The sequence below is a fragment of the Sphaerodactylus townsendi genome, linkage group LG07 (genome assembly GCF_021028975.2).
Source record: "Sphaerodactylus townsendi isolate TG3544 linkage group LG07, MPM_Stown_v2.3, whole genome shotgun sequence".
NCBI lineage: Eukaryota > Metazoa > Chordata > Lepidosauria > Squamata > Sphaerodactylidae > Sphaerodactylus > Sphaerodactylus townsendi.
Window position 1 is genome coordinate 35,187,393 of NC_059431.1, and position 24,783 is coordinate 35,212,175.

Consider the following 24,783-nt stretch of genomic DNA (forward strand, 5'->3'; position numbering starts at 1 on the left):
GATTTCATTGGTGCATGCCTCTGGTCACAAACTGTTTATCATAAACAAGGGAAAAATAAGTTAGTTTAAGCTGACGTCCCTCTCTTATTTTTCTCTTCAGCTTTCAGCAAGGCAATACAATTTATCCTAATAAATCATAGCATTTATGGCTGCTTCGCTCTTTGCCTCTTTTTTTTCTTGCCTTAGATGACAGGGAAAAAAATCTTGCAAGAATATTGCATGGCTATCTATTGTTCCATGCACAGGTGTGTCTAAGCAGCCATATGAGACGTAGCAGAGAAGAGATATCATGTTGCAATTGTATGCTGCACTGTCAAGAAGATATACACCTTCTTGGCAGCTAACAGGACTTTCACGGAGCATATTATCACAAGGCTAAGATCCTGGGAATATCTGGAATTTTCCACCTCTAAACCCCACATCTTTACTATTTGCCTGTGATACTGTGAGCAGTCTGAGGCTGTGAGTGTTCTTTTAGAATCTATGACAGAAGCCTTGATTGGATGTGCAAGAGGTGCCAGTAGATGGGAAATATTTGTGAAATAAAAGCGGAAACCTCTCATGTCCCTATTGAGGAGGGATCCTATGTAGCTTTGCTCTTCAGAAATGTTTCTTTGTACTCTGTAGCTAGCCACCTGCCCTGCACAGCAATCAAAACTGTGCCAAGTGGCAATGATTATGTAAAATTCTTTTAAGATAGTGCTTCAGAGCTGAACGGTGCTAAATCTAGACCAGACTAGTGCTGTGTAGGATATCTCCCATGGTTACAAGCATATTTTAGTATTTTGCCAGAACTTATGTGTCTGGAAGTTAACTTGCATTTGAGACTGTGAATGATTTTATTTCTCTTGATTTTTGCAAGTTTTAAAGCTCTACTTACACCATTCTCAGTAATTCTGCCAGGTCCTAAAAATAGCTGCAGACTGTTCATGCATTTTAAAAGGCAATAATGAGTTGGCTAAATAAGGAATGAACATTAACTCTCAAGCCCTGTGCTTTGCTTTCGTAGATGATTCATATAAGCTGCTCCCTGGTAGAAGTCCATGTCAGCTGATTTAGATCTATGCATTTGAATTCTATAATCTGTAGCAGTGCAGAACTGACTTGCTTAAAGAACAACATTTATTGGGTAGTAATATGAATGGCACCCCTAAGCACTGCACATGCCTAAATAAACACTAAATAAGTCCCCCCATTGTAAAAGCACTTTGACATTTCTCACTTAAACCAATCATCATCACATTTACAAATCATTGCTTTGAATAAAGATATGGAAAATTATTACTCTTAATTACTACCCAAGAGTTCCCTCCTTAGATAATAGGCTGTGTCTTGTCTAAAAACTGAGTTTCCTATAATGATCAGAATTTCCAGTGTGAACCAAACGATCTCCTCCTCTTTGGAGATATTAACCTTATATAAGACCACGCTTCCCTTGCATGGCAAGCGAATAATTGCTTACTGTTATGTCTGAATCAACATCCCCGCTTTGCCATGAAGTTTCCTGGGTGATTGTGGGTCAGTCACTATGACCACAAACAATGTAAAAATAAAAGACAAAGATTTGAATCCAGTAGCACCTTAAAGACCAACAAGATTTCCAAAGTATAAAAATCAGGGGCGTACCTAGCCAAACTGGCGCCCGGGGACAAAACCTGAGTTTGGGCTGACCCGGTGTATGGGCGGCCACCCGCCCCCACCATAACCAAACAATGATTTTTTGTACCAGCTCACAAATTACCTCCCACTCCCATCAAAACATACATGGCTCTCTACCCACCAACTCTTTTCCTAATTTCCTAATCACAACAACCCTATGAGGTAGGTTGTTAGCCTGAGAAACAACTCCAAGCCAGTGCAAGTGGGTATTAAGCATGTAAATCTCTCACAAATCACCCCCAGCAAAACATTTACCAAACAAATGTCAGCATCATCTCTCACAAAACACCTCCAGTGGAATCCACTTTCATTGGTGTTTAAACTAGGGAGCTCAGATTCTTCTTTTAAATCTACCTTAAAGGGAGAATCTGGGGTCCCCGGTTAAAACAAAATTGAAAGTGGTGCTGTTTGGGGGTGGATTCTCCCCCACCCTGAAACAGCATCACTTTTGAGGGTTGGAGATTCAGATGAAACAAATAGCAGATTCGGCTGGAATCTGGGCAAATTTGGGCACATTCAGACAAAAATTGTCCGATTATGTCCTGCCCAAAAATTAACAAATGTGAATGCAAAGTATTTGGGTTTTGGGGGGTATTTTTGGTGTTTTTTCAGCCTGCAGGGAGCGCATTTTTAAAGCTAGCGGCACCATGATTTCAGGGCATCATCCAGAGACTGCCCTGATGATACCACCCGAGTTTGGCGATGTTTGGTTCAGGGACAGCAAAGTTATGGATGCCCAAATGGAATGCCCCCATCCCCACTGTTTTCAATGGGAGCTAACCTGAGATGGGGGCTACCCATTTGAGGGACCATAACTTTGGTTCCTTTGAACATAACTTCACTAAACTTGGGTGGCGTCATAAGAATAGTTAACATATGATATCCTGAAATTTTGGTGTCACTAGCTTTAAAAATACATCCCTTCCAGGCACTCCAAGAAATTTGCCCAAGATTCTTTGTTTTGCAGTGACTTTGCTCCATTGTAGCTAATGAGGAATTTCTGAGGCAGGCTGCACATTTTTGAAGATAGAGGCGCCAGACTTTCAAGGTGGCTCCAAGAGGCCTTGAGTAATAGCATCCAATCTTGGTGAGCTTTGCTTCTGGGTGGGGGCGGGGGGGAGTTGAGAGAGTTCTGAGAGAACTCAGCCCACAGGCTTTCATGTGCAGGAGCGGGGAAACAAAATAAGCTTTTTGGGGGCCCATAAAATTGAACCCCCAGAAGCAAAGGTCTCCAAACCTGGATGCTATTATCAGGAGGCCCTCCTAGAGCCACCCTGAAAGTCTGGTGCCTCTATCTTCAAAAATGTGCAGCCTGCCTACACACTCAGAAATTCCCCATTGGCTACAATGGAGCAAAGTCACTGCAAAACAAAGAATCTTGGGCAAATTTCTTGGGGTGCCTGGAAGGGGTGTATTTTTAAAGCTAGTGTCACCAAATTTTCAGGGTGTCATCTGGTAACTATTCTTATGATGCCACCCAAGTTTAGTGAAGTTATGTTCAGGGGAACCAAAGTTATGGTCCCTCAAATGGGTAGCCCCCATCTCCTGTTAGCTTCTATTGAAAACAATGGGGATGGGGGCACCCCATTTGGGGGTCCATAACTTTGCTTCCCCTGAACCAAACATCACCAAATTTGGGTGGTATCATCAGAACAGTCTCTGGATGGTTGAAATTTTGGTGCCGATAGCCTTAAAAATGCGCCCCCTGCAGGCTGGAATGTGAAAAAGCACTTTAAAAATTTAAAAACACACAAACGACCCTGAAATGTTGGCGCCCCCCCACGTGACCAAATGAGGGGCGCCCGGGGACATAGGGTACCCCCTGTCCCTAGGCAGGAACGCCACTGATAAAAATCATAGTATGAACTGTGACTAGCTGGTTCTGGATGTTACAATAAACCAGGGTTTGCTGAATCATAAGAAGCCAAGAAGAGAACTTGAGCTTGTTAGCTGAGTGACACAAGTCTGAAACTCAGACTATTTGTCCTAACTGGACTATCATGTCTACTGTTTTTGCTTGCTGATGGGAAGCCCTGCATCCATTTGACACCCAAATATGTATTTCCATCACATTTTCTATTATGTAACATCGGATACTTCAATGATTCATGAAATCCCAGTAGTTCTGCTTTTTTTTGTTGCTTTAAAACTCTTTTTAAGTCTATCGAAAGGACTGTTTCAGAGAATAAGCTTTAGCTAAATAATGGAAAACCCCATGTACACTGCTTCAGGGTCGTTGGAAAAAGGGTAGGAATTAAATGTGGTAAATAATACATGTGGTGAGTTGGAAAGCACTGTAAATCTTCCCTTACTCAGTGGATATTCCAGTCAGCTTTGTTGGCCAAAAACTGCTGGCTTTGCTATACTAAAACGCTTAAAGTGTTGCCTGAACATCATGAAGTGGCACTAAGGAACTGCAAGATCAGAAATATAGTCAGTGTTATAAATCTCAGGGTTATTTATATGTCGTTAAGATCCATTTCCATCGTGTTTCTTTCTCTTTTAAATGGAAGTTGAGATGCTCATAGTCCTAATGAGAACCTCAAAACATAAAGGTCCATGGGCCTTTAAAGGAGGAGGAGGAGGAGGAGGAGGAGAGGAAGAAGAAGAAGAAGAGTTGGATTTATATCTCCCCTTTCTCTCCTGTAAGGAGACTCAAAGGGGCTGGCAATCTCCTTTCCCTCCCGCCCCCCAAAAACAAACATCCTGTGAGGTAGCTAGGGCTGAGAGAGCTCAGAAGAACTGTGACTAGCCCAAGGTCGCCCAGCTGGCATGTGTGGGACTCACAAGGTAATCTGAATTCCCCAGATAAGACAGTGCAAGTGGCGGAGCAGGGAATCAAACCCGGTTCCTCCAGATTAGAGTACACCTGCTCTTAACCACTACGCCACTGCTGCTCCTTACTTTGTTCGGTTTATACCTTCCTTTTTTCGGATTGCTCATTTAAAGCTAAGCCTCAAATTCCCTACACAACTCTTGCAAGGGGTATAAAACTTTGACATGAATTCCATTTCAGGATCATCCTTTCATTCATGCTCTGTACTAGAGCGGTGTAACTAAATTGTGTTTAGATTTGCATTTGACATTACATTTTTTAAAAAAATAACCCCATTGTCAGATTCTATAAGATCATGATGATATTGGTTCAGATTTGTATTTGAATAGCATTCCCACTGGTGTCAAAGGTAATCACATTTCCCTCAGAGAATTGTACCTCTCACTGGAGGGATTTCCCCTTCCAGCAGTCGGACAGAAAAAGGGCTCCCATTCTAGAGGTAAATTTCTTTCTTGCTGACTTGTCTAGAAAAAAGCAAAACAGCCTGGCTAATTGTGGTAAGAGAAAGGAACAGAGTTTTATCTCTCTGCTTTTGTAAAAGATTAGACCCTTCTTCTACTTTTCATATGAGTGGGTGGATTCATGCACATCACAGTGCTCCACATTTACTTGATTTAACTGCAATTTAAGAAGCCATCTCAAATTCTGAATTGGTAATCCTCTCAGAGAAACCTTTCATCACTAATCACTCTCACATCTGTGTTTGCTTACTCTTTACTATGGGGGTAGGGAAGACTGTATCTCTCCCATCTGAGGGGACTTTCTAATTGTTGGAGGCAAGGCCTTTGCCTCCCCCTCCCCCACACCAATGTATGCATCCAGTGGTGGGATTCAAATAATTTAACAACTGGTTGCATACAAGCACCATTTTAACAACCGGTTCTGCCGAAGTGGTGCAAACCTGCTGAATACCACCAGTGTGCATCCCTAGGTAACAGAATAGTTGAGATCAGTGTACCCCAGTAAGAAAGCCCTCCCAAGGTCTTTAGCTGAGGCAGAGATTGGGGGGAATATTTGCTGTGAACAGATATGCTAATATGGCAGTCCTTTATTTTTAAAAGAATTTGAACACATAAGAAAAAAGCATTGTTTTCCAACAGTGATATTGGCCTGAGAACCTCGTGTGGACTTTGACACGCCACATGTGGCTCTTATGGGCACTGTTCTCCAATGTGCCACCTGCCCCATGTTCTAGGAAAGTGATCAAAACCATCATGGAGGGCAGGTAGGTTCCACCTGGAAACAGCTCCCGAGGGATGGGAGTACAGGTAGACAGGGAGTCCCCTTGACACATGAGCTTTGTACAGTGTGTGATGGATAGCTGAATACTGCTGTGTTGTCCCAGTCTTGGAACCCTTGATTGAAAGGGGTTCAAATAGAATTCTACTGTTGAGAATTGAGTGAGTTGAGAAATGACAGTTGGAAGTTGAGAAAGGTTGAGAGGTTGAGGCTGGGAGTCAAAATGAAAGGAACATGATTGTGTAGGATCAACAAAGATCTTGTGTGAGGGAATTGGATGTTCTTCCCTAAGGGGAATAGCTCCAAAGTAAAGGGCATGATACCTAACAGTTTTGAGGAAGAGAACTGAGAACCTGTGGGCTTTTTCCCCTCCTCTGACAACATTAGAAAGATTGTTTCAAAGGAGCTTTTATTAATTTATCAACTAACTACCACCAAGTGTTCTCTTTTTCAAAAATAACATCTGCTTGAAACATATCAGCTACAGACAGAATTCAAAACATCTATTGTTTATAAATATCCTGTTTCCTCATTCCTATTGTTATTTTACCTGCCAAGTTTATTCTTGAAACCTACCTGACAATTCTGACCTACCCCTCCCCTGCAAAATAAAATACTTTTGTGTTTATAATTCCATAAGTCTATCATGTGATAAATTGTTATACCATTCAGGGTTTTTGGGGAGGTCCATCACTTTCCTAAGTGTGGAACAGAAAAACATGAGACACGAAAAGTGTGGAACAGAAAAACATGAGACATGTTTCATGCGTCTCTTGAGTGAACGTGGTAAGGAATAAAAAAATTAAAGGTCCATCATACCAGGGAGGAACCCAGGGAGGTGATCCTCTTCAGCTATCCTCAGCCCTTCTCTGCACCTTTTTTGGAAAACCTGTGCTACTGTTGAGAGGAGAGCAAAATGCCCACAACACATACCACCATTACTCATACAACTACTCAATACAAACAAACACATACCACCACTCAGGAGAGGAGCAAGCTGGCCAGTGTGATGTGGTAGTGGTTTAACTCCCTAGTCTCCGTAACTGTTTTGTTTTCCTCTGTCTCTCCTGAGTTGCCATTCTTCATGGAGAGCGGGAAGGCAGAGAGGGAAGCACTTTCCCTCCCTCAGATACACAGGGGCTGGCTAGGGCTTCAGCAATAGTGGCGAAAGGCAGCACACCACAATCAGAAGTAATATGCTAATTTAAAATGTTGTAGCTGAATAATTAATATTTATAGTTATATTGTATATCATTTTGTGTGTGTGTTTGGGATGACACAAAGGGCATAACAGTAGTCACGTGTCTCTTTTGTTTGTGATGGTAATTGTGAATGTGAGCCAGAGATTGAATGTGAGCCAGAGATTGAATACCACTGTTTAAAAGTATATAGGGATATTTTGTTATTCCAAAATGCAGTAAAAGATATCCAGCTAGATTTCTATCTATACAGGCTAGTCTGTGTAGTGTTATATACCACTTTGTGTGTTCGGTCTTGCAACCTTAAGCCAATAAACGGACTCTGTAGTATTGATCAGTAACGTTTATTGAAAAGGCATTGAAGCACCACACTTGGCAAAGCCAATTCTGATGAAGCTGGCATTCACAGCCTGTAGAGAACCTCCCTTCTGTTTTCCCAAGAGTTCATGAAAAACAGTCTTTGGAGCTAAGGGGCCCCAAGGTCGGCGGCAGATAGCAAGAGAGAGCCACCTGGCTTCGTGTCTTATGAGATGACGGATGTAACACAGTTCCCATGGGACAGAAGTACCAAGGGAAGCCTAGTTGTCTACATGCGTGTGAAGCCATAAAATAAAGATCAAGGAAAGAATGCACAGATGGCAGTGAATACATATAGGAATACATATATAAGAACATAAGAACAAGCCAGCTGGATCAGACCAGAGTCCATCTAGTCCAGCTCTCTGCTACTCGCAGTGGCCCACCAGGTGCCTTTGGGAGCTCACCTGCAGGATGTGAAAGCAATGGCCGCACTGGCTGTTGCTCCCGATCACCCTGGATGTTAAGGCATTTGCAATCTCAGATCAAGGAGGATCAAGATTGGTAGCCATAAATCGACTTCTCCTCCATAAATCTGTCCAAGCCCCTTTTAAAGCTATCCAGGTTAGTGGCCATCACCACCTCCTGTGGCAGCATATTACAAACACCAATCACACGTTGCGTGAAGAAGTGTTTCCTTTTATTAGTCCTAATTCTTCCCCCCAGCATTTTCAATGAATGCCCCCTGGTTCTAGTATTGTGAGAAAGAGAGAAAAATTTCTCTCTGTCAACATTTTCTACCCCAGGCATAATTTTATAGACTTCAATCATATCCCCCCCTCAGCCGTCTCCTCTCCAAACTAAAGAATACGTGTGTGTGTGTGTGTGTGTGTGTGTGTGTGTGTGTGTGTGTGTGTGTGTGTGTGTGTGTGTACAGTGAATACATATATCTTTGTAACAGCACCAATTTGTTATTTTAAACAGTTGCCCAATTCAGGGAATGTATCTCAGTCACCTAGATAGCATCCCGCTGACAGTGTGCAAATGTTACAAATACCAGTCTCACTGACATGGATGAATCCTGTGTGGCACAAACCTTAAGGTACTTTCCATATAAGTAGTGGTGGGATTCAGCAGGTTCGCACCACTTCGGCAGAACCGGTTGTTAAAATGGTGCTTGTAAACAACCGGTTGTTAAATTATTTGAATCCCACTACCAGAACCGGTTGTTAAATTATTTGAATCCCACCACTGCATATAAGCCTGTACATTATGTTTACTGTTAAGCTAGTTTTACTATACCAGAGAGGGAAGATGATTTTTGATGTTTTTGTGCTATGTGAGAAAATCGGATACTGAAGAAAGAGTAGTTTTGCATGTGTGTGTCAAGGTCTTGTCAGAGAATTCTCAGAAATGAAAAAGTTAAAAGTATGTTTTGCCCAAGACCTTTAGGATAAGAAACTGATTTGGGAAACAGATGGAAGAAAAGAGTCTGATTGCCTGAAATCGTTCATGCTAAATAAAGTCAATTTGTTGGTTAGTGGCCTACATTTTTCAGATACGGCACTGTAATTACAGCTGCTCTTGATTTGTGAATCATTGGAGGGGTAGGTGGGGGAGGGGATTCATTTGAAATTTCCCGATGTGGAGTTACAGCTGTGACATTCATGCCACTAATTCTGAAATGCTTAATCCTTTGTTTTTATTGTGAGTGTTCCTGGGTTGGTTTGGGGAGCTTACAGGCTGGCCAGCTTTCACTGGCTGCAGGAATTGTTATTGGAATGGCTGACAGCTGTCTGCCAGGCTGTCTGTGGAGCCTTCCTGTGCTGCGCTGCACTGCTCTGCTCTGCTTCACAGAGCTATTGTTCTCATGGAGGCTCCCCCTCCTTCCTCCCTCCCCCTTGAAGCTTTCCCAGCCATATCCTGATACGGGTAAACCACTTAAATTAGCTCCAGATTGTTCTGTTTATTTTGTGTAAGATAAACGACAAAGTTGAGCCACAGCCTTCCACCTCAAGTAAACCGAGAAGAAAAAAAGGGTGAGCCAGGTAATCTAGACAGCAGAAGGTTTCCAAACAAAAACAGGGGGAAGCATTGATCTGCACAGATTATCTCTGCTCTCCCTGATAATGAAGCTTCGCCAGATTTTATTCTTCAGAGTAAATACCAGCTAAGGCTACAGCGAAGTTGTGTTTTTAAAAGGAAATGAAGACAGTGCTCTTGAACAGTTGGCCAAGTACCAGGAGGAGTCTTTCACATTTCAAATACTTGGTTCTGAAACTGAGGGAAAATTTCCTGTTATACAAAATGATGCTTAGAAGTTCTTCATTCTCACATGTTAGCTTTGGTAATCTTTTCTCACCCCTCATTTGAAGTGGTGTTCGTAACAATATTTTTTCTTTAGATAGGAGGGTATTCATTTGGCTCTTTGAAATTCCTACACAACATCTGTGTGAGAACAGTAACATTTCTTCCATTGTTCTTTGCAGACATTATAAAGATATGTCTCAATTAGGTTTACTTTTTGAAAAAGGATGAGCAGATCCTGTTCTGAAAAAAACATGTGCTGCTTCAAAAAGCATAAGGGTATATGGCCTTCAAAGAAAACTTCCTTGACTGAACAAAACATATGGGTGTTTAAACAACAATTTGGCCAAGTAGTTGACTCTTAGAATTCAGCATTTGATTCAGGAGACGCACTGACTACATTTCTTCCATTGGCTGCTTCTCTGAGCAATGCTGAAAATTCCAAGCTGATACATTTCCTAGGTTGGTTTCCTCTGCAGGTTAGGGCACTGGGGATTTAGAAGCTTGACTCCACCAGTATGCAACTGGAAGCATAAATGGAGTTAGCAAAGTTTTCCTTAAACAAGAGCTTGTGAAATACCTGTCCTAGCATATTTATTCCTTCATTTATAGAGCTTGAAAATTGTCTGCAGAAGAGCTTGTAGGAGCAGAAAGGCAAGTGAGGTTACAATAAATTTGACTGGGCATAAGCATCTACTGTCTTTTTGTTGCTTTTCTGGTTGCCCAAGGGCTCTAGTGCAGGACAATTTTGCACTAGATCTAACCCACTGTGTTTTTGTTGTATTTGCTTTGAGAGCCAGTATGGTGTAGTGCAGGGGTCTGCAACCTGCGGCTCTCCAGATGTTCATGGACTACAAATCCCATCAGCCCCTTTCAGCATGGAATTGGCCATGTTGGCAGGGGCTGATGGGATTTGTAGTCCATGAACATCTGGAGAGACACAGGTTGCAGACCCCTGGTGTGGTGGATCGATGGGTGGACTAGAACCATGGGCAGTCCAGGTTCTAGTCTCCACTTCTAACATGGAAACTTGCTGGATGACCTTAGGCCCATCACAAATTCAGGCAGGCCTACCTCACAGGGTTGTTGTGGCAATGTAATGGAGGAGAGAGAACAACGTTCTAAGCCACTTCAGGTCACAGCTGTGGGAAAAAAGCAGGATATACATAAATAAATAAATAAATGCAAATGCATACTTTAATTTTAAAATACGTAGGAAGAGCATAGTTGATGTCACCAGTGGCATACTGGGCCTAAATGAGGCCCGAGAGCATGACCGGCTCCCCATGTCTCCCTGGTTCCCTGTGCCCTCCCTGCACCCCACTTACAGAAGCCAGCAGGGAGGATGGGGCTCAGATGGGTGCCACGGCGGCAGGCCGGTTCCTGAGCTCCTGGACCAGCCTAACACCACAGTGCCCACTTGGGCTGGCTGCTGCTGAGCCCCGCCCATGCCCTCCCTGAAAGCTGGCTCCTACCCTCCCAAGGAGTCAGCCTGCAGAGACACCAGGGGGCCATTTTATGTTATGTGTGTCAATGAATCATGTCAGTTACCTGTATCCTGGCTTGTGTCATACATAACATCTAGTTTTGCTCAGAGCCACAGTGATCAGAGGCCAAACCAACAATATTCTAAATAAATTTACATGGAAACTAGCATGCCCGGCCAAGCGTTGTGGCTTCAGTCTGGCGAAATGAAAAAGAAAGAAAAGGGAAAGCAAACGGTTCGAACATGTGTCATTGCGCAATGATTTCAAGGGAGGGGAGGGGCAAGGGACCCCTCGCTCCCCTCCCTCTCTCTCGTTCCCTTGCATGGCAACCCAGCCGGTCCCTCCCTAACGTTCTCCTTCCTCTGCTAGGGTGGGTGGGCCATGTGCAGATGGCCTGCTCCATCCCTTTCACTCCATAAGGCAGTGGTTTTCAAGGAAGGCATGGTTGGTTCCCTTGTATCAGAGGGTGTTGCTTTGATGGCCAGCAGATGGCACTGTTGCGGAACAGAACTGTGGTTCCAACTGTCACAGGTGTGGCATGTACACAATAACTGGCACAGTTGTGGCATGTACACAACAGGAGGTGTGGAAACAGTATGGAAACCTGGCCGCACACGAATGCGACGTTGTGTGAAAATTTAAAAGCAATTGGTCCAGTAGTTTGGGAGATTACCTGTCAGCAGGAAAACGCACTGATAGATTTTTATATAGAGAGATAAGTTCTATAGCAATCAATGGGCTTTGCTTCCCGAATAGCTTTTGGGGAATTGTATGCAAACAATATTCTGCATGAGCGCAGAAGCTAGTTTTACTGAGCTGATCATGCACATAGTTTATGGAAGTGTTTGTGCCTCTTCTAGAATTATGTAAGAAGCCTTTTTTCCTGTTCTCTTGGCTGTTTAGAAACTAGCTGGGGAATTGGATCTTACTAGCTTTTCCACCAGCAAAAGAGGAAGGAAGGGACCCCCTTTTTGCTCCCTGAAAATGCTACTACACCAAAAAGGGGAGAAGAACTCAACCAAAAAAATACAGGGAGCTTCAAAGGTTGAGCTGAAAATTGTAAAATCCGTAACAAAATAATTATAGATTATATAATGTACATAAAAATGTTTGTTACAGACGCTTATATCCTGTGTGGCCTGATGTTGCCTAGTAACACAAACCATGGGTCTCACACTGAATCTGGTATCTAATTATCAATGTTTCCAGATGTGTGTAACAGCAAGCAGCAATAAAATGTAATGACAATAACAGTCTGTTTTGGCCAGCTATTTTGTGAAACGAAAAGATGATGTAATATCTCCCATGTGATACATCTTAAATTATATCATTGGTTGATGTTACACACATCTGAAAACACTTACAGGTAGATACCAGATTCAGTGTGAGTCGATTTCAGTGCTGAAAGACCCATGGTTTGTGTTAACAGGCAACATCAGGCCACACATAGCGTTTTTTCACTTCCCTGAAAGTATTTGGATGTATTATCTTTATAATCTTCTATATATGTGTGACCACTAAGGAAGACCATATAGGCTGAAACAAGTATGGTCCCTTGTTGGTCACTTATTTGATTGTATCATCAACAGTGTTTGAGATCTGTGCAACGATGTATATTATTTTTAAGGTGTAGCCTGTATTTCTGGCCTTGTGTTTTTAACAAATGATTTTGCGTACATTATATCATGTATAATTTTTAAATACATTTTGCAGTTTTCAACCTTTGAGGTGCCCTGAGTAGGCTATGCTGGCGATTGGAGGACCCACACAGATAATACTCTTCAGGGAATGAGTTGAACTACAGAGGGAATCACATGAGATCTGGCAGATAGGCTGGTAGGATCCAGTCCAAGAAACATGAATGGTTTATTGGTAATACAGAATGTTCATGTTAAAGCTAGCCCCTTTCTGTCTAAGAAGAAGATGAAACAATAATTTTTGAGGAGGGGATGCTCTGCTTAAAAATTTACAACTATATTCTATTTGATATTTGCCAAAGCAAAGAATTCTTACCTTATATTTAATTTTCACAGGGAAAATCAGTTCTCTAAAGTCCCTTCCGCACATGCAGAATTATTTGCAAGTGGATTTTGCTATTCCACACAGTAAAATCCAGCTGTGATGTGCATTGAAAGTGAATTGAAAGTGCATTATTCTGCATGAGTGGAAGGGGCCTAAGTTAGCTTGGTTATTATTCACCATATTTTCCTCTGAACATTCTGTGCACAAAGTTTGCGCTAAATTACACTCAGCTAGCAGAACTCCTGCATCAGCAATTCTTGTTCCAAAAGAGAAGAGATCAGTTTTTTTATTACTTATATAATGGCATTTATGGAATAAAATAATATTATTCAATATTTAAACATATTAAGTATGAATAAACATGTGTACTTTTATTCATTCCAGATCAGGGTGGGTATGAGCATCTCAGTCGATAGAACAGTGCAGAATTTGGAAGGAACCGAAGGCCATTTATTATAATCTCTTGCACCCACAACAGATTTCCTATACCCAACACAATATCTAAATAACTTAAAGGATTCACTGTTGCAAAACCTGTAGGCTTCATAAAAAGGAGGTTATACAATTTGTGGAATATTGGTCTTTCTGTGGCTGGTAGTTATATTAGCTAATGGAACAACCATGTTCACAGGCAGTATACTTCTAATTGTCAGTTACTGGGGACAAGGAGGGGCAGCCATCAACAACCTTCTGAATTTGCAGATCTTGGTTGACCACTTTTTGGGAAAAAAATCTGATGGACCTCCATCCAGTTCTTACATTCTAAAAAAGGGACTGGCAGAATAGGTTAAATAAGCAGTTCTGAAATGCTGTTTCATTTACATGATATATGATGCTAGTTTTTATGCCAAATTTGGGCTCACTTGATAAGCTAACCTTTTCAGTATCTATATTATTTTTTAAAAACAAAGAGTTTAAAAAATAATCTCTACCTGTGTTCTGTTGCAGAGGGAAGCTTAGAAATTGGCTGTTTGTATTTCAGACAAAAGGATATAAGATCAAATTACTTCAGGGGTCCACAATGAAGAATTCATGGGGATTATGTCAGCAAACACAACATAAGTAATCAAGGCTCTCTTTTCTAATGAGAGCTGACATACTTCACATTCTTTAGAGGGTCTTTGAATCTTTCTTACCTGCTGTCATTGACATTTCATTATGGCCTGTCATCTTGAATACAGTGCAGAATGTGAAAATGGGCATGCAGTTAATGGCATCATGATCACCAGCCATTCCCATTTTTTTTTCTTTTCCACAAATATCTTATTTTGTGTGTTCATATATGTGGGGAAAATGTGCAGTCTAGTTTAGGGATCGCTGTGGAATCTAGTTTGTTGTTTACAAGGTACATAACTATAAAACATTGATATTTTTATTGTGCTGTACTCTCTCTCTGTGTGTGTGTGTGTGTGTGTGTGTGTGTGTGTGTGTGTGTGTGTGTGTGTGTGTGTGTCACATTGCATCAGGGCAAAACACACCGATTATTTCATGAGCTTTTCAAATTCTTGGTCAAACCGTCAGGTTGATTTATTCCGGGTCAAGTATTCATTATTTTGCTATCTTGCATTCTTCGAAGATGTCTATGCTGATCAGTCAGTTTCCTAGTTATTGTGGTCCCCTGCACAGTTTGATATGCATTCAGTACCAGGCAAGCCTTCAGAATGCCGTTCAGCAGATACAGAGTGGTCTGTTTGCTCTGTTTTGCTCATCAGTTCCTATAAGAGCTTTAACGAGACACTATTACTTTTTTTTCAATTGATAGATTAACTTTAAAAGATCTTTTTAGATTATGGATTCCCAAAGTGGGCAGTACCACCCCCCTGGGGGCGATTGAAACATCAAGGGAGGCAGTGAAGAATTTTGGGGTGGTAGAGGGTGGCACAGGGATTCCTGGGTCAGCTGTGGGGGAGGTCTTGTCCCTGGTGACTGGTGAGTTTTAAAGGAAAAGCAGCAGCACTTTCCTAACTGTGTAGTTTGGGGCAGGAGTGGGAGCCAAAGTGAAGAGGCCCATCGCTGCTGCTTTGCAAGCCATTTTGGGGGGGCTTTTTGGCAACAGCATTCATCCTTGCTGTGTAACCGGGGCAAGGGAGGAAACAAGGCAAAGAACCAGCAAAGGCATCTTTATTACTCAATTTCTGTGCCCCATTTCTGTGGTTCTTTCAAAAAGACCTTCCTGACTGCTATCCTGCACTGTGGGACAAAGTCAAGATGTACTTTATTGCCTTCCCAACATATTTAGTAGAGCGGAGCTTCAGTGCAGTCTCCCAGCTTCTTTCCAAGCAGAGAAACAGGCTGAAAATTACTGAATGTGGTGAAATAAGAATTCTTCTTAGAGCCTGATGTTGAGAAGCAGATATCCCTGCACCAAGCACATCCATCCCAATAAAACTGTGAAGACATGATGGGTGAGATGCAAACATATCCTTTCACATTGCTAAAACAACTCAATAAATTGTTTTAATCAATAAATTGGTTTACTTTTACTAGGTCATGTTTTATTTGTGATATACATACATATGTTTACAGTGTTAGAAGTTGTTTTGAATTTCCAGTAGCGCTAATACCAAGAAGAAAGTGTGTGTGGCCACTAGGGATGGGGCCTGGGAGCCAAGGGGGTAGCAGCCCAAAAAAGTTTGGGAACTGCTGATTTAGATACAGAGGCAAGTCCACTGTATGGTTTCAACAGAGACAGGATCAGATGTTTGTCTAGAGCAGGAGGAAAGGTTTAAGGGGGTAATCAAACTTCATGACACTAACAGCCCAACCCAGAGGGCTTCCAGGTGACATGGGAAGGCAGCATAAACCAAAAAAATCCCGTTTGCCTGACCCCTATTGCAGCAAATGAGGCCTGCACTGGGGCATTCCCAGTCTGAAAGCCCATTGGAAGCTGAGTCAGGTCAGCTGTGCCCCTGGAAACGCCCCTAGCCTGTCCCCAGCCATGCTAGTATCCATGTTTAGGCTCTGGGGCCAGGGGCCACTTCTGAGTCAGATGCCACAAAACTCCATGGGACCCGTCTGCCTTCCTGTTTGTCCTCCCTACTGGCATAAGTGCTGGTTGCCCTCCTGCACTAATTCCAAGAGCTGCTTTGCTCCCCACACATTGGGATTGAGCTGCCCAGCAAATAATATTTTAATTCTGACTTTAGCATTCAAGAAAAATCCATCTTCAAAACACTTGTGCTAATAAAGCAATCCTAATAAAGTAATATTAACAAGCTAGCCATTGCAGACTATTTCCCTGGAATTAAAGAAAAGGAAGTGAGAGGAAGTGACATCGTTATGGAGAAAGTTGAAAGATTTAGCCTCATGCCTGTAGCTTCAGTATGCAAATAAGAGGTGACCTTACACCCATCACATACTTTTGTAAGCTCTGAGAGAGCTTGTAGGTTTCAGAGATCTAATTGCTATTCCAATGCAGAAAAAACATAACTTCTGTGCTTCAGTGGTGTTTGCACTGCTTGCGCGTTTAATAATATTGTATTCAGGAGATGCTTGAAATTTAGTGAGTGTTTCGTAGAAATTATACGTCGTGCTAGTGGGAAGTCCCATCAAGTCACTGCTGACTTACAATTATGCTAGAGGGTTTTCAAGGTGGTTTGCCATTACGTGCCTCTACATAGTAACACTGTTCTTCCTTGGTGGTTTCCCACCCAAATACTAACCAGGGTCAAATCTGCTTAGGTTCTGAGGTCTAACAGGATCCAGGTCACCACAATAGATATAAGTAATAGGAGTGAGAAACTGTAGCTTGAGCAAGTTCTATTTTCAATAGATTTAAGAAGCCAAATGGAAAGAAATGTTAAGTCTGATGAAACATGATTGATAATGTTCATTTATCTTGAGGACATTAACATGGGATCTCTGTGACGGCATTAAATGTAATCGACATAGAGGTTGCAATCTGCAGCTCCATGTACACAGGGCTATTATGAGTTGCAAAATTCCAAGTTTTCGCTGGCATTTCTGATAGCATACACCAAGTGTTTATTTTTTTTAAAAAGAAAATAGTGAGAAGCTGCAACATGCATGCAGATCAGTAGTGAATATTTCAGCCACTGGGTCTAGACCATTTTATTTTTGTTACTTAGTTTTGTTAAGTATCTATTATTAAATGGCTACTGTCTAATTTTTACTCTGCTGCTTAGTTTGATATATCAAGATGTAGTTTGTATATGTGTTCTATCCTAGATTATCAACTGAATTGTCATGTCACTTTATTGATGCAAACATAATGCTTTTCAAGAGAGACTATACACAGGAAAGAGTTAACAAGCAATAAGAGGTCATGTGTGCCAATGTATCAAAACAAATGGGCATAACTGACTTGGGGCAAGTATTGAGGTGAGGGTTTCCAAGAGCCAGCCTGGGCCTTCAGACAAGTAGGAGCTTCAGATCCAACTCAAACATCATATGAAAATAAATCTCATAATTTGCCAAGCTCCATGGGTCCTCAGGGTGAATGGGGCCAGGGAACTTGTCCCCCTAGACTCCCTACCTTGACAAATCTAAGGCAAGGGTTTGCTTGACCTAGATGTTTGTCAGAGGACTATGGAGCTGAGCCCACCAACCCACCCCCCAAAAAAGTGGGTTCTAAAAAATATTTTTGACAGAGAAGGGAAATATTTTTGAGCCCTGGACAGAGATAATTCCAGGCATAAAGCGCAGCCAGAGGAAAACTGAACATTATTAACAATAAAGATGGGAATACTGAAGCACTGTGACTCGTTTTGCCCAAATGAAAAATTAGAACTAATTGACAAATTAATAAGTCTCTGGGGTAGGGTGGTATTCACGCAAAAGTGAGCTCAAATGTGAAGTTGCTGATCTTTAACAAAAATATGTAGCCTGTCATTCCACTGGAAGATAATCAAAGTGAAATCATCTAGAATTAAAGTTGTTAATGTGGGAGACATTTGAAAAGAAAAAGGGTTTTCTTATGTTGCTTTCACATTCTCCTTAGGAACATGTTGTAGACCACTGTTAGGACAATGGCTCCAGCATCCCAGTTCTTTCTAGTGGGTTTTTGTGTTCTTAAATATTTCATTCTCTAGTACTTATTCCTGCATCTGGTTATGAGCCCTCAAAAATCTTTGAGATTATTGAGATTATAGCATACCAGGACCTATAGGGTGAAACTTAATCTTAGTTCTCAAATACATTTTCTGGAAGTTAGGGTATCTTCATGATTGTATGGGGTCTTTATTTGCTGTGATCTTTTTCTTCTCCCAAGAACATAATATCTGTTTTTGAGAAATTTGACCTTCGAGAACCAGTCCTTTGCTGACTAGAATGAGAACTTTTATCACTACTTTCCAATTGGAATGCAGCCTTAATGCAGGAGCAGCAAAGGTGGAGTCAATGTTTAGGACATGAGTTGGATTCATGGCTTGGATCAGAGTTCCTACTGTATAATTCCATGAGCTGTTGTGTCAGCAATAGGGAAATAGGGAGAATGAAGGAAAAAAGGCTGTCCACTAATACAATATGTATAAGATATTGCTTTCATGGGCTAACCTTTTCCCCCCCTAGATGATAAAGCCCTGAATTCTTTAGCCATTCCTCACAGTGATGATGCTCCACTCCTTGATCATTTGGATTGCCTTTTTGTACAGCTTTTCTTGCTCAAACATCCTTTTTGAGAGGGGGTGACCAGTACTTCATACAGTCTTCCAAATGCAACTTTACCATTGATCTATTCAAGGGCATTACTGCACTGGCCATGTTGTTTTCAGCTCTTTCTTAATTGCTACCATAATATTTGTTTTATTCACTGTTGCTGCATGCTCAAGTCAACATTTTCATGTGGGTATCTCTACAATTCCAAGGTCTGTTGGTTAATGCAGCCCCCATCACTGTATTTGTAAGATGGGTCTATCCACATTTTCTTTTCTTTTTTACTTACTTGACAGTGTTATGAGATGGGCCAGTTTTAGATCATATTATAAGGAATTATTCATGTTGTATTTTCAGAGGCTAAGATTTATTCTTGTATGATTTGTTGCCTCTTAAAACCTATTTTATTTATGTATATCATACATATTCCATGTATTATATATAATTATTTTATGCATCAAATGAATGTTTCAATACATTTTTGTTTTTATGTATATAATACATATTTTAATATATATATATATATATTTGTTTTTATTATTAAATATGTTTTAGATAATGGAGGTCAAACGCTGGCAGGTGGAAATAACTGGCCTTTAAGAGGAAGGAAGTGGACCCTATGGGAAGGAGGAGTGAGAGGGGTTGGATTTGTTACAAGTCCTTTACTGAAACGGAAGGGAGTGGAAAGTCATGACCTTATTCACATTTCTGACTGGCTGCCAACTCTGGTGAGCCTCGCTGGAGGACATATAAATGGCACAAAGCCCTTAGATGGCTTTGATATGTGGAAAACCATCAGGTAACTTTTTCAATAAAACTCTTGAAATTGAACTCTGCTTTAATAAGACTTTACCCTCAAGAGAAAAATGTGTGAAGTCCAAAATCCTATGTCACAATCTTTTACTTCATTTTTTAAAGAAAATCTGATAAAAACATTATTTTAATGTAAATATCTGAAATGTATTTTTAAATTTTTGTCCAATGTTTTAATTCATTCATTATTAGCAGCCAAAATAGTCTATTCTATACTTTGGGGAAATAAATGCAATATCAAAACAAAATGTGTGATTAGTATAATTTTGAGACTGAGGGGGAATCTGATGACTCAATCCTGTGCATGTTTTGTCAGAATTAAGCTCTTCTGAGTTTATTGGAACTTATTCCTTATTCAGAAGATTGCCATCATAATCATCTTTCTTTTCTAAAAGAAGAACAAAATTTGTTAGATAGTGGAATGCAAAATGTGACTGTTATCCTGAACTAGAACATGTTTTCATAATTGTGTACTATGCTGTATGTAAATGAACAGTTATTTTATGTGGGGAAACGTATAAAATCTCTTCATGCAAGCAAAACAATATTACATATACATAGCAACAATTTTCAGCAGAGAGAACCTTTAAAAATGTTTTGTGTCTTGAAAAATGCCATGAAAAATGCCAGCAAGATGCCATGTCACAGTTATATGTATGAAAATATAAAATCTTGTTAAAATATATAAATATGCAAAATATATCACTGGCAGCCTGCCTACACCTGATGTTCAGTTTCCTCAGTTTCAATATTACCTGAAGACTACACAAAAATACTCCAGATTATAGATTTAGGAGCAAAGAAGTTTTCCTATAGTTTTCCCATCCTTGCATAATCATTAAATTACCAGAGACTGGTGTAGGGAACCTCTTGACTCTCAGATGTTCCAGGAACTACAATTCCCATCCCAGCACAGCATGGCCAATTGGCCCATGTGTGAGCAGGCTGATAGGTGTAGTTCCTGAACATCTGGAGAGCCGCAGGTTCCCTACCCCTGAAGTAGGGTATAGTGGGGCAGCATCTACCCATATCCACACATAAACATAGCAAGCAGCATACCTTGAGTGACTATCTAGATCAGGGGTCTGCAACCTGCGGCTCTCCAGATGTTCATAGACTACAAATCCCATCAACCCCTTGCCAGCATGGCCAATTGGCCATGCTGTCAGGGGCTGATGGGATTTGTAGTCCATGATGGAGAGCTTTCAGGTTGAACAAACTAAAGCTCAAACTAGTGTAAGATAATTAAGTAGCAAATATTGAGGATGGTCTCATATTTGCTTCCATATGTTAACAAATTCCTATAAATTGTGGATATCTTCAGAATTGAGTTTGCTTTGTGCCCTACTGTATATCAAGGACACATTTGTACAGTTCTAATGAATACCCATTGTATTATCTACAAATACTATTTCTGAAAACACTCAGTTTAATTTTATTCGTTTGTGCAATTTCCTCCTCCCTGTGTGTGTATGTGTTAAGTGCCATCAAGTTGCTTCTGACATATAGCGACCCAATGAATTTACAACCTCCAAAATGTCCTGCCGTTAACTGCCTTGCTCAGGTCTTTCAAAATAAGGACTGTCGTTTCCTTGATTGAATCAATCTCATTTTGGGTCGTCTTCTTTTCCGACTGCCTTCAGTGTTTTCTAGCATTATTGTCTTTTCCAGTGACTCTTGTCTTCTCATAATAGGACCAAAGAACGATATCCTCAGTTTAGTCATTTTAGCTTCTAAGGAGAATTCATCCTTGATTTGATCTAGAACTCACTGATTTGTCTTTAGGCAGTCCACAGTATCCATAAAACTCTCTTCCAACACCACATTGTAAATTAAGCTTCTGCTTGTCAGCTTTCTTAATTGACCAGTTTTTAGACTCATGCATAGTAATGGGGAATACTAGGTCCCTTCCGCACGGTCCAACAAACCTGGGATATGGGTGGTAAAAAACCCATTCGGGGGGGGGGGGCTTCACACGGTTCCCGCCACTAAAGCAAGGCTGCCCCGTATTAAGTCCCCCAAATCGGGGTGTTGTTTTTTTTTGAGAATCGCACTATCCACAATTATTTTGTTTAAACCTGGGTTGCAGCCACTCACAAACAAACAGCTGGCCAGGAGGTGCTTTAATTAGCTGCACTTCCCTTTTTAAAAAAGTCCCCACCTCACAGCTGTGGGGCTATGCAGGGTCACAGGGACATCTCGTGCCATTCCTGCCTGCCCGCATAGGTATGCTGTGGTGGGAGGTAAGTTTTTAAAAAGTGACATGCCTCCGTGCGAAGGTACGACAGCAATCATTGTTTCTGCAGGGTCCAGTTGCTGCTGCATGGAGGCATGCAAACACGAAAACAGGACAGCGACTGCAACCCGCTCTACCTGTGCTGTGTGGAAACGGCCACAGTGACACATCCCTACACTTAAAGATCTTTCCTAGCTCCTTCCTGGCTGCCCTTCCCAATCTAAATGTCCTTCTGATTTCTTGTTCCCTTCTATAGCTTTCCCTTTTTCTTTACAAAGTAAACAGCATTCCCCCAGAGTGCTGATTGTAAGAACAATGTAACCAGATACCTCCCAAGAATGCCAGAATGAAACTGGTTTACAATATCACAAAGTAAATAAGAAGTGCAGAGAGGCAATAATTGCTTAACTGAGTTATCAGCGACAAAGAAAGTAGTTTGCAGTCTTGTGTTGTTTCAGCAAAGGTATTTCACTGGATCTATAATGGCCAAAGTTTTTAATGGATTGGATTAAGCTGTCTGGGTTTTAAAATGTGATATATGTGTAGCATATGCACAGAATTATTGGTAGACCCCCTTGGAAGAAACATCTGCAGCAATTATAATTTTACACCAGACAAGAATACATGAAATTGGCTACGGTCTGCTCCTTGCTTGATTGTGTCATGCATCAGTTATTTATGAAAGCTTTCTATCAAAGCTATCTAAACTTTTTGCCTGCCTGGGATGATGTTTTTATTATTCCATCTAGTTGGATGGTTATCTCCAAGGATGCCTTAGGTATTACATATCATCCTGTTGTAGAACTGGGGTCTGTTCTGAAGGAACCAGGGGTGTTTTTGAGTTTTCTGCTTCTGTACACTTTCCCAAGTACTGCAGACAAGCCAGAATGCATACATTCTGAATAAAGGTACAACCATGGTATTCAGGATTTTCAAAAACTGTTAACATTAAAATTTGGCAATACATTTTTGGCAATACATTTAAGCATAACTGCACTAGAAATATGTCCAGAAGCCTCAATTAGTGCAAAATGCCACGACAACTGATAACAGGAACAGATCGCAGTTGCTGCTTTACTTGCACTGAATGCTTGTTAAGTTTTTTGGCGTAGTTCATGATTCTAGTGGCAGGACTGGCCTGACTATGTAGGTGAGCTAAGTAGCTGCTTAGGACACCAGCTTTAATGGGCACTAAATTTAAATAAACTAATTCATTTTCTCTGTTTTTAACATTAATTTCTCCCTAATGAATTGGGGTAGGGGACCAGAATGCCCTGAACTGGATAGCCCAGGTTCACCCAATCTTATTAGATCTCGGAAGCTTAGCAAGGTTGACTCTAGTCAATATTTGGATGCGAGACCACTAAGGAAACCCAGGGTCACTATGCAGAGACAGGGTTAGACACCTCTGGATGTCTGTTGGCTTGAAAACCCCATGGGATCGCCAGAAGTTGCATGCAGATTGAGAGTACTTTGCACCACTAGGATGCCAAAGATTCCTGGGCTGGCCCTGACTAGTGGTAATAAAAAAACCTGTCCACATTGGGGCAGGGGGGGTAGGTATTTTATAGAGCATCTTCTTTCATATAGTTCCATCTTCTTTCATATAGTTCCATGGTCAAAGCTATGGACTCCCAAAGGGGGTGCCCCCATCCCCTATTGTTTTCAATGGGAGCTAATAGGAGATGGGGGCTACACTTTTGAGGGTTCATAACTTTGCCCCCCCCCCCCGAACCAAACTTCACCAAACCTGGGTGGTATCATCAGGAGAGACTCCTAAACATACTCTGAAATTTTGGTGCTGCTAGCTCAGGCATCTGCAACCTGCGGTTCTCCAGATATTCATGGACTACAACTCCCATCAGCCCCTGCCAGCACGTGCTGGCAGGGGCTGATGGGATTTGTAGTCTATGAACATCTGGAGAACCGCAGGTTGCAGACCCCTGTGCTAGCTTAACAATTGCACCTCTGGCAGCTGGCAACCCCCAAATTTCCCCAGATTCTCCTTTTAAATCTGCCCCCTTTGGCATGGATTTAAAGGGAGAATCTGAGGTCCCTAGTTTAAACATTGACAGTGATGCTGCTTCAGGGTGGGGGATAATCCACCCCAAAACAGCATCACTTTCAATGTTTAAACTGGGGACCTCAGATTCTCTCTTTGAGGTGGGTTTAAAAGGAGAATTTGGGCTCCCTAGTTTAAACACCATTGAAAATGATGCTGTTTGGGGGTGGATTCCATCATCACAGCAGCCACCCATTGCCCCCCCAAAAAAACTCATATTTTGCACCGGGCTCCATTTTCTCTAGCTACGCCTCTGCTCGGAGGGGAGGACAGAAGGGACTGCCAGCTGGGAGCCCAGTGGGGGGGGAGGGTGAGGCAGGCGGGGCGGGGCAGGCGGGGCAGGGGAGTCTGCCGTCCCTGGCCTCGAGAGCTGCTTTTATAAGCACTGAGGCTTGGGGCGGGGCTTGGGGCATGGCCCCGCCCCCGAACTTCCCCATTAAAAAATCTATACCTACGTCTGCACTGACTGACCGTTTCCTAGAAGGTCAGCTTTTGAATACTCTCCCAAAATAGGCCTCTTGAGCCCTTGGGTCATTTAGAAAGCCAATTAAAAGCAGTCCTATTTAGGCATGCCATCTCTTTATTAAATTGATTGATACTTCTGTATTTATTTTTCTTATGGGCACATTGCTATGTTTTGCAAGATCTTCGACAAAAAAATATTTTAGTAATTTTTTTGGAGGAAGAGGAAAAGAGGTATGGGCATGTTAAATCAAGACGATGACTTTCCAGTGCATTTGGAAAACCTTCAACCCACTATTCTGCCCTTAAACTTGAGCAACTTTGTCTTTATGTTAGTATATTTACATGCTGAAATAGTTAACAGATTTTCATTAGTTCTTGAGAGGATCTCGAATGGCAGCACTAGTGGATTTCTACTAAACCATAGACGGAAATTAATATTTTTTTCTATTAAACTTTGTTTCAGTGAAGGAAAACGTTCCCTGCGAAAGGAGCTGCTTCATAATATAGACCCTGTATTCGTGGATCCTTCTCCATGTGAGTCTGTAATT

General features: G+C 41.5%; 1 protein-coding gene across 1 annotated transcript in view; it reads left to right on the forward strand.

The window, feature by feature from the left end:
- The window catches only part of ARSB (arylsulfatase B), a 79,138-nt gene that overhangs the window by 22,435 nt on the left and 31,920 nt on the right, over positions 1-24,783 (forward strand). Inside the window, exons 5-6 of the mRNA XM_048503146.1 lie at positions 19,215-19,458; positions 24,699-24,769. Of these exons, the coding sequence (XP_048359103.1) occupies positions 19,215-19,458; positions 24,699-24,769 (315 nt within the window). The remainder of the gene's footprint in view (positions 1-19,214; positions 19,459-24,698; positions 24,770-24,783) is intronic.